Source organism: Talpa occidentalis, unplaced genomic scaffold (assembly GCF_014898055.3).
Source record: "Talpa occidentalis isolate TD23 unplaced genomic scaffold, MPIMG_talOcc4v2.1 talOcc4.18, whole genome shotgun sequence".
Classification (NCBI taxonomy): Eukaryota; Metazoa; Chordata; class Mammalia; order Eulipotyphla; family Talpidae; genus Talpa; species Talpa occidentalis.
The window spans coordinates 2,883,707-2,894,830 of record NW_023601851.1 but is presented as its reverse complement, the minus strand read 5'-3'; the positions used below and the strand labels follow the sequence as shown (position 1 = coordinate 2,894,830).

General features: G+C 41.4%; 1 protein-coding gene across 1 annotated transcript in view; it reads left to right on the top strand.

Moving 5' to 3' along the window:
- The first annotated feature begins 201 nt into the window (after positions 1 to 201).
- The window catches only part of LOC119250817 (RNA-binding motif protein, X chromosome-like), a 19,750-nt gene continuing 8,827 nt past the window's right edge, over positions 202 to 11,124 (top strand). The window contains exons 1-2 of the mRNA XM_054697757.1: positions 202 to 313; positions 3,113 to 3,138. Of these exons, the coding sequence (XP_054553732.1) occupies positions 202 to 313; positions 3,113 to 3,138 (138 nt within the window). The remainder of the gene's footprint in view (positions 314 to 3,112; positions 3,139 to 11,124) is intronic.

Genomic DNA, 11,124 nt, shown 5'->3' with positions numbered 1-11,124 from the left:
TTTTGGCCTTAGTAGATTTGGGAACATTGTTACTCTGCTATCTTGGAACACAGAGAAGTTCCAGAGGTCTACTTTTTACACTGATGGCTGTGGAGGCCAGAGTGTCAAGGTGACAACAGTGAGACTATGCTGGGGAATGGGTGATTTTCTCCATGTTTACATGACAACATTCCCAGAGTACTTCTTGGGAGTGGATATGCTATGTGGCTGTGGCTAGAGACCACAGCAAGAGAGTTTAGTTATAGGGAATGTGTGGTGAAGGAGTGGTGTGTGGAAATGTTCTGCATCCACCCACACAACTACCAGTCCCTAGGTAAGTGACCGATAATAAACAGTATTGATTGCTAAGTGGCCATGGAGGGATTATGGGCACAGTAGCATTGTGTGTGCTTCTCACAGTCCCTATAATTCACCTGTGTGGCAGTGAGGAAACCTGACAACCTGTGGTGTAAGAAAATGGATCACAGAGAGTTGAATAAAATGGCTCCCCTTTGTATGCCCCAGTGCCCACAGTGGCAGATGTGATGTATTGTCTGAGCCTTGAGCTGGGCACATATCTCTTTGTAGGTACTGGCTAACACTTTCTTTTCCATTATTTAGTAACAGAGAGTCAAGACCAGTTTACAAAGAGTCACTGATGACACAATGGCCATTTACCTTGTCCAAAGCAGTGTCCAGTGCTGATGGTCAGTCTCTGCAAAATGTTGTGTCAGGGGTTCCTGAAAGGATGAGATGAACTAGGCAACACGTTAAGGAAAGGAAAGGGAATAAGGCAGATATGCACTCTTCTTTTTGGTACAAGTATCTCCTACTGCTCCTACTGAGGGGCTCAGCAGGTCCTTACTTTATACATTTTTAGCAAGCAGTGAGATGCCATCATCATGTGCATAGAAACAAAGCAGAAACAATCAGTGTATACCTTAGTTTTTTTTTTTTTTTTGTTGCTATGTGCCTTCCGCAAGAAAGCAACCTTTAAGGTTAATAGATAAAAAATTAAGTCTTGCACTAAAACTTATTATTTCAGTTAAACAATTTCCTCAAACAGTTGATAGCCGCCAGTAGACCCCTATCAGCTAACGCCTAAGCATCAAAAGACTCTTTTATTCATATGGCTTTCAGCTGGAAACCAGCTGCTTCTCAGCTATAAGAACTTTTCCTTTTAACTTAGAAACTTTTAACTTTTAACTTTTTAACTTTTCCTTAGAAAAGTTAAAAGTTAAACTTTTCCTTTTAACTTTTCCTTAGAAACTCCTTTTAACTTCATTTAAAAACTTTCCTAAGAAACTTTTAAAAAAGCAAAAGAAGGACTTACTATAATTGTTGTCCTGGATTGCTTGTCAGGCATGTTCATGTATAACAACTCTTTCCCATTGTCAGGCAGGCCAAATTTACGGTGTTTAATTTTCAAGTAGGTAATTTTCCGTGTCATGTGCTTATAATATTCTTATACAGATATCTTATTGCCCAATATATTTTCCAGGAAGTTTTTTTTCTTATATGACCAAGAACAAAAAACAAAGAGATGTTAAATCTTTAGCCTCACAATGTAAGGCTCTTTAAGCTTTGGCCCCATGGTGTGATGTTCTTTGAGCTTTGGCCCCAAGGTGTGAGGCCCTTTTCTTAGCTGCTTGCCAGTGTCTTATCTGGCTGGGGCATCAAGGCCCTCTGCAGCAGTCCAGATTTTTGAAATCCTAAACAAAAGGTATCTTAGATAGCGTCTTCCTGCTACTGAGACCTGGAGCACCTGGCAGCTAGGTAACAGGCTGTGATCCAATTTATGACAACAGCAGAAGACACAACAGGAAATGTCCAATGGAGCTGCCAAGATGCCCCGGCACAATACATAACAAGAACACTGGAAACAGCTGCTGCAACAGTTGAACCACCCACAAGTGACCCACACTCATGCAGCTCAGTGAGGTGCCTGGCTCCAGGTCTTTTGCCTTCCCCTCTGGGATATACAGCAGCAAAACTGGGAATAATTTTCAAATTGCTTATACTCAGCTAAATATCTCAACTTTCCTTCTCTGAGTTTTTTTTTTTTTTTTCCCCTAAGGTTGACTGTTGGAAGCCCCTGGAGAGGCCTGCAATAGCCTTCTGGAGTGGTGGGAGCAGGAATGGATGACACCAAAGTTGCCAGATTCTGGAAAATGATTAAATCCAAAAATTCTGAATAATCTCCTAAGACGCTGATTCTGGGGGTCTGTTTCCACAATCCATTACATTTCCTATCAGAGTCTCAGCTTCCACCAATACTTTGTATTTCATCTGGATCTATCCATTCTTTTTTTTTTTTTTTTAAAGGACTGAAGTTTTATTTATTTATTTATTTATTTATTTGTTTGTTTGTTTGTTTGTTTGTATTTATACAAGCACTGGGTACAGTCAGAAGCGTGGGAGGGTGAGAGAATTCACCAGAGCCATAGCGGGGAGCAGAGCAGGCAGAAGGACCGAGTACACTGCTGAGGGGAGCAGCGGGCGGCAAGAGAGGTCTGCGCGCCATGTGGGACCCTCCTCCTGTGGCCAGGGAGCAGCCAGGGATCGAACCGGCACCGCAGAGGCTGTGGGCAGCTTCGCAACCCAGCGCTCAACCACTGCGCCACCGGGGAGGCCCTGGATTTATCCATTCTCATCTGGGTCACCCTCAGGGAATACCAGATATAACATCATTTAGCATCAGCCCCTGGTTACAATCCTGTAAAAAAAAATCCTGGGTCAATGGCAACAGCCCCCAACCCAAGGGTGTGTGTTATCCCCCCTGGGGTGGCAGACCAGAGGACAATCATAAGGGAACATTCATGTTTACTTTGTGACATAGTATGAGCTCACCACTCTTCTTGCATGTAAAACCTTGTGATGTCTCTTCACTGGCAAAGTGTGTGTCTGCTCAATACCAGGGGGGACACTATTGCCAGCTGCAGCATTGTCCATTGACAAAAAAATTGGCTTGTATAGTGAGTGCCAGATGGAGAGAGCTCCCATTGCAGGTGCCAACAACTCTTATCTTTTTACCCCAGCATGATGTACCCTAAAGCCTTAGTGAACTGGGCTTAGTTGTATTCATGTATCAGTTGCATTCTGTTACAGTTAATGTTGCTTTTGTGGATTATAGGTACAGTGCCTACAGACCTCACCAAGGTAATCTTGTGGGAGACTGATGCCTAGATTGTATTGCCAAAAAAAACAGTGATGAAGTGAAATATTAGGAAACTGAGTTACAATCAGGTTATTTTTCACTTTCACACAACATTGACTCAGTAAGCACCCTGACCTAGGCCAACTATTCCCAAACAATACCAGTAGGGAAAATGCAGAGTAGGAAAATTCAGACATACCTCAAAGAGTCCAGACTTAGCTCAGAGGATCATACTCTACCTTCCACATGGAACCTGGCCAAATTCTGGGAGACCCCATAGTTTTACAAGAACTACCTGCCAGATTGGAACTTTTCTCACACAATACAAATAATACCTCAACAGTACCACAGTCAGAAAATGATATTTCAAATTCAATTCAAAGAATGCACACTTACCTCAAGAGGCTCAGAGTCATCTGGAATTCCAAAGAAGCTAAAAATTTCCTCCCAGATATAATGGAATAGCACAGACCAAGCTCAAAGAAACATAAATCCATATCAGAAAACTCTAATTCTAAAGACCCAGATGCAACTTAGGAGAACACAGAAAAAATTTAGGTTATTGAAACTGAGTTTAGGGGGCAAAAAAGTAATCTCTTAATCCAAAACAACTAGATGAATCCCAGAATAGCTCATATGAATCTAGTAATGCTTAAGAATCCCAAGATGTTATCAGAAGACCCTGATGTTAAGAACTCCAGGCTCAGCTTAATAACATTGTCAGACAATAACTTAGAAAAATCCATGCTGTCATTCAAAAATTACAAATTATTCTCTGAGTCACAGATCACCTTATTATAACCACTTTAGAGCATCTAAAATTCACTTTAGGTAGGACTCCCTGATGTGCAAGCAGTTGAGTCTCAGCACTATGAAGCAATCCATAGACATTAAAGCACAAGTTCAATCGCCACCCAGGGAGATACCCATATAGCACAGCAGTCCCCTCCTTTCTCACCTGCTGCTCCTCTAAGCAGTGTATTTCAGTCAGTCTGCCTGTTCTGTTCCCCACTTTGTCTCTGGTGAATCCTCTCACCCCTGTATCTTTGGCCTGTTTTCCGGTTATTGTATGCATATATAAATAAATCTTTTTAAAAACAAAAACAAAACAAAACTCAGATTCTCAGGCACCAACTATGGGATAAAATCCACAAAACAACATCCATATATAAAGTGATTTATACTAAAACAAATGGTTCTAGACCCACCAAAGGGGACCTTCACTCATTTCATTATTATTAGCCATCTCCAAACAAATTAATAAACCACATAACTTTAAAAGATGCTAAGTCAGCTCAGATGAATCAGAACTATCATTGATGAGCCCAGAGATTACACTCTGAGACATACTAAGTTTAAGATATCACAGATACACATGAATGACCAATACTCCTTTGTGAATTTCCAAACTAAGTTTCAGGAGTTTCTAGCCATGATTTAGAACACTACCACATACTATTCAGATGATCCAGATGTAGCTGAAGAGTGAAAGACCCACTTCATGGAAGTGAGATTGTTCAAGTATCCCCAGAAAATACCACAATTATTTCACATGTGCCATTCTAGGAGACATAGTGTAATAACACATCTAGAGTAACCTGATAAGCTTTAGGGGATCCTATTATTTCTTTCAGGTACCAGAAACATACTCCCATTCAAGTGTTCTCCTCTAGGTAATCAGGAGACCCATAAATTACAACACTGATCACTAAAATCTCCTTAGAGGAACCAAATCTGCTCACATATTTCCAGATAAAATCAAGAGTTCCCTCTGTGTACCACTTAGTGACCCAAGTTCCTTAGGTAACTATACTCAGTACAGGAACATTAGGCAATATTCCAGGGAACCACAGGACAAACTCAAATAATGCAAGAATTGCAACGCCAGGTCATTCTAGATGCAACATAAGAGACAAGGGACTTGCACAGAGACTAATAATCACTTTGGCAGAGAAAGCTCACACTGATAAAAGAGATCTTAAGTGTAACTCAGAAGATGGTAGGCCTACCTCAAAGAAGACTGATATAAATCAACGAACATAAACTCATTTTGGGTTTTCACAGTTACCTTAAAAGAACAAACATATCTAAAGATATTATGTCCACAAATCCACCTTCCTACAGTACAGATTTCTTACATACAGTGATCTAGACTTACCTCAGTGAATCCAGACCCAGTTGAAATATTCCAAAGCAATACCAGAGAATAAAACAAATTCATCCATCTCCAAAAATTATTCCCACAATAAGGAGCTTAAGAACCATAATTATGGATCCAAACTGAAAGATAAAATCCCAGATAACAACCAGACTCAAGGAACCTATGCACAGTACAGACCACCACAAAACTAAATCCTTCCTGAAAACCATGGACACACACAGAACAAGGCAAAGTCATATCAGAATCCCTAGACCCATATTTCAAGATCCCATACCCTCTTCTTGGAAGCTAGCCTCAACTTTGGGTATCCATAGACATCATTCTGGGTTACCACAGATATACTTCAAAGACATCCAAAATCTTTGAAAGATGATCCTGACTTACCTCAGGGAACACATCATCATCTAGGTTCATCTGCAAACCCCCACAAACACATTTTCCCCATATACAACTTAGAGGTCATGGATTTAGCTCTGTAATTCTGAAATCATATTTGTGATCCCAGAGCCCTCCTCACATATAGTCTAAAGTTAGTTATAGCATTGCCATACAATACTTCAGTTTTCTGTGACCCTCCCAAAAAGCTATTCACCTGTCTCAGATAACACATAGTAAGTTTAATGGTTAAAATTACCTCACCAGTAAAGCAATATATTAGTCATAGGGACCTGAAATAAACTTCAGGGAGTCTGGATCCTCCATATGACATACAGAGAAAAAAAAACTCATGAAACACAAGACCTAACATAGGGATATCACAGTCAAGATATTCAGCATATGAAATCCAATTGTTCATTCCATATAATATTTAGTGGGTTTCTTGCATAGGGGATCCAGAGCCAGATCTCTTAAATTGACCTAGACTTAGATTAGGTACTTCAAACAATCTGCCAGGTTGTCACCGAGAAAACTCAAGGAGTCAGAACCATCACAGGGGACAGACAAGCAATAGAATCCCCATTTTATTCAGAATTCCCCAAAATATACCATAGCAAATCAACATTCAGTTAATATTCATTACAACTGGCATCAGTAACAGAGAATCAACACATGGGAATGAGACTCAGTTGAAGAAACATAATGGAGCCCATCTAGGATGGTCAAATCTAAGGATCCAAGTTATTCCTAAACACCCAATTTTACCTTGGGACATTTCAATTAAATCTTCATAGACTAGGGCCTCATTGATTGTGCAGGGGTTAAGTCTAAGCATTATGATGTTATCCACAGCCATTGCAAGTGCCAAGTCCATCCCCAGTCAGGGAACTAACCCACATAATGCAACAGACCTTTCCGGTCTCCCCACTGTTCCCCTCAGCCGTTTGTTTCAGTAGATCTTCCTGTCTCACCTTTTCTCATTTCTGGTCTACACCTTTCTGATCTCACATTTTCTCATTTCTGGTCTACACCCCAGCTCTAGTAAGCACAAATAAACACATTAAAAAAAAAAAAGTCTTCAGAGGACGTCCCCTGGTGGTGCAGGGGTTGAGCGCTGGGCTACAAAGCTGCCCACAGCCTCTGAAACACCTGTTCAATCCCCGGCCGAACCCACTGGCAAGGGTCACACATGGCACACAGACCTCTCCTGCTCTGCCCACTGCTCCCCTCAGCAGTGTATTTCATCTGTCTGCCTGTTCTGCTCCCTGCCCTGGCTTCCTGCCCTACCCTGGCTCTGCTGAATTCTCTCACCCTCCTGGGCTTCTGACTGTACTCAGTGTTTGTATAAATAAATAAATAAACCTTAAAAAAAATGTCTTCAGAAATTTAGCTCAGGGATCCCAGCATTACCCCAGGAACTGAAACTTGAGCCCCACAACATGGGCATTTGGCAAGATTGGCTCTTTCCCACCTCCAGTCAAGATGCAATTAGGGTTAAGCATGGAGGCAAGAGGGAAGTTCCCAATGGCTTCCCAGAGTGCTATCTGGGAAGGCCACCAGGCATTAGCAGAGCTTGGTAACCTATTGCGTGCTGGCCAGGTTTCACCACCAGAGAACCTCCCCAATCCTATCCTGATCTGGCACCCAAAAGCTGCTTGCCAGCAGCATAAGTGGCAGTGGGTGATGGGCATTTTACCATTTGGGTTAAGGGTGTTGGCAGAGACCAGCTACCCCTGGTCCCATACCATGCCAGCCCAAGTGGAGCTGCTGAGGCTGTAGAGGCAAAGTAAACCTTGTCCTGTGCCTAGAGTTCTGGCATATGAGACAACAGCTAGCCCAGTATATGGTTCAGTACTGCAGGGAGGCACATAGGCCTCACTGTGCCAGCTCTAGCATTGTGGATCCCTGGAGGCGCAGGCAGGTGAAAGGCCTTCCCAGGTCAATAAAGGGGACTTTCAGTGGAGCCCACACTGCAGTGTTACTGCAGCCCCACCCCTTTACATTTTTACAGCAGACCTCACTGGGAAGCTGCCAGGTACAGAGACTCCGGCCCCGTGGGGGCCGGCTCTGACCTTGGATCCTGGGGGCCCATAAGCCCATGAACTATCCTGAGGTCAGGGCAGGCCAAATCTGTGCAGACGCCAAGTTTTCATTCTACATTTGGTATCTGGAGCATACAATGGACCAGTCAGGGTTAAGCTAACTGATCCAATCCTGTTCAGCCAGCACATCACTTAATTATTTGGCTCCAAAATCAAGAATGGGTTCATTAGTCCTAAAGGAGTCCAGATGCTCTCTTAGAATTTAAAATGTCTCAATCAGGCAGGAATCCTAGAAGGGGATTTAAGGCTGGGTAGGAGCCAGCTTAACATAATCTGTTTCTGGCCTCTAAAGAAGCTGGAAACCTATAGTGACCTTTCTTCCATTGGGCAGTGTCCTTTGACCCACTATCGCCCATTGCTCTATTTAAGAACTAGAGTGTTTCTTATTAGGGTCCAAGCTCATCTAAACAGAACTGCAACACACCTCTGGGGATCCAACTATAAACCAGAAACCCCTGATCAAACTGTAAAGATCACTGACCTTTCTGAGGACATCAATACCCAGCTCAATGATCCCATGTACTACTCCACTGAACTACTGCTCAACATCAAGTAACCCTGATCTAATTCAGGACCCAACTCAGCTCAGGCATTCCAGATAATAAATGGGAATGCCAGACAATATTCAGTAGTCCAGAATATCAGACACATTCACCTCAGAATATCAGAAACAGTTCACAGAAACTGCCTGAAGGCAGGGAACCTAGATGCACACAAAGGACTGACATTAACATCAGGAGACCAAGATTTAAAATGTTCATTCCAAGAAAGCTCTGGAGTTTGTCCCAGAAGACACTAGACGGTGAACTTACTATATTCGGAACCCAATATTTAGCTCCAGTACTACATACATAATTGAGATTTGTATGATATGAACCAAATTCACATCTGCAGACCCTGCGCCTACATGAATAAAAAGACTGTAATTAGGAATCCCCAGAAATCATCAAGAGTGAGCATAGGTACCACTTAGTATCTTAATACTCAACCAGAATAACTAGACTCTCTTCAAGGGCTCATTCAAATCAAGGGACACCAAAAAAACAATAGAAACATAATTATTTTCAGTGAACAATTTAGATAAAATTCACAACTATGTAGACAACAATGTATGGGTTTTTTACATTGTGGAAGGTCAACTGCACAAGTCAACTGCACAAATCAAATATCTCTAGCAGGAGACAAAGACATACCTCAAATTTACCAGACGCAACTCAAGTATTATGGCTCAGTTAGGCTGACTGGATTAACATTTGATATTGCCCCAGCTGTGTATCTCCTCTGCTTTCCTTTTTTCTGCAGAAGAATCCTTAAAGATGTTGATGAAGATTGTCATGGAGTGTTTCACCCTTTTCTATACATTTTATGGTGTCCAGTCTTCTTTTATTTTTAATTGATTTATTTTATTTATACAAGCACTGGGTATAGTCAGAAGTGCAGGAGGGTGAGAGAATTCACCAGAGCCAGAGCAGGGAGCAGAGCAGGCAGACTGACAAAATACACTGCTGAGGGGAGCAGTAGGCACAGCAGGAGAGGTCTGTCATGCCACATGGCACACTCACCGGCAGCTGGGGATCAAACCGGCGCTACAGAGGCTGCAGGCAGCTTCACAGCCCAGCACTCAACCACTGCACCACCAGGGGAGGCACTGGTGTCCAGTCTTATATCCAACTCTTTCATCCATTTTGAGGTGATTTTTGTATACTTTATGAGGCAATAGCATAGTTTCATTCCTTTGTATTACAGCTCAGTTTTTCCAATGGCATTTATTGAAGAGACGTTTCTTGTTCCAGCATGTATTCTTTGCTCCTTTGTCATAGATTAGTCGACCCCTTATGTGTGACTTTACTTCTAGATTTTCAGTTCTATTCCATTGACCTGTATGTCTGTTTTTGTTGTAGTGCTATGCTGTTTTTAGAGCTTTCTCTATCAGTTAGTTTTTTTTTTTTTTTTTTTTTTGGTGTGTGTGTATGTGATTTCATATGAATTTCAGCAATATTTGTTCCACTTTTTGAAGAAACACACTGAGATTTTAATTGGAATTACATTTTGTGTTTAAATTGCTTTTGACAGGATTTTGATAATGTTGATTCTTCCCATGTATGAGCAGCAAATATCTTTCTATATCTTTGTGCTACTTCTATTTCATTCAATACTGTTTTGTAATTTTCCTTGCATAGGCCTCTCCCCTTCTTTGTTAGGTTTATCCCCAGACACTTAAATTTGGTTTTGGTATATTTATAAATGACACAATTATTTAATTTCCTCATCTGTAGACTGATTGTTTACATATAGGAAGTCTATTGATTGTTGTGTTTTGATTTTTTTTTTAATTTATATTTATTATACAAGCACTGGATACAGTCAGAAGCGTGGGAGGGTGAGAGAATTCACCAGAGCCAGAACGGGGAGCAGAACAGGCAGAAGGACCAAAGCACACTGCTGAGGGAAGCAGCAGGCGGCAGGAGAGGTCTGCGCACCATGTGGGACCCTCCTCCGGTGGCCGGGGAGCAGCCGGGGATCTAACCAGTGCTGCAGAGGCTGCAGGCAGCTTCGGAACTCATCACTGAACAGCTGTGCCACCAGGGAGGCCCTGTGATTTGATTTTTTAACCTGCTACTTTATTATACTAGTTAGTTGCTTTAATTAGGTTTTCTGTTTTATTTTTAAGAGTTCTCTCTATATATTACCAAACCATCAGGAAATTATAATAATTTTATTAATGGCATCTTGAAATGTTAAATTTCAAGACATTTGACAGTGTTTTGAAGTAGAATCCAAGAAATCTTTAATATTGTGATAGATTAAAATATTTTAACCTTATATGTCTCTTAAAGCATTTTTTCCTTCAAATATTTATTTTTCTATTTATTTAAAAAGAAGATCAGGCCCTCCTGGTGGCATTATTAAGCTATCTCCAGCCACTGGGGCATGAGTTTGATCTTAGCCAGGGAAGTGATCCAATTGGGGAGACCTGTCCTGTCACCCCACTGCTGCCCTCAGCTGTATGTTTCAGTAGATCCCCCTGTTCTGTTTCTTACACTGTCTCTGGTGAATCCTCTCACCTTCTGCAACTCTGGCCTATACCCCAGCTCTTATAGGCATACATGAATAAAAATAAATCTTTAAAAAAAGCATGTTAATTTTTTATATAACCTCATAGATTAAATTTACATTTTGCATTTATCATTCAACTTATGTCTCTCTTACAATATACTACCTACTTTCTATAGTAGCTATTGTTGCAGAAATAAATTTGAGCCTTTTACCCAGGCAAGGAAAAAACAAGTGGTACATCAGAAATGGTGAGGTCAGGTGAAGTTTATGACTCATGCATGAGGTCCCAG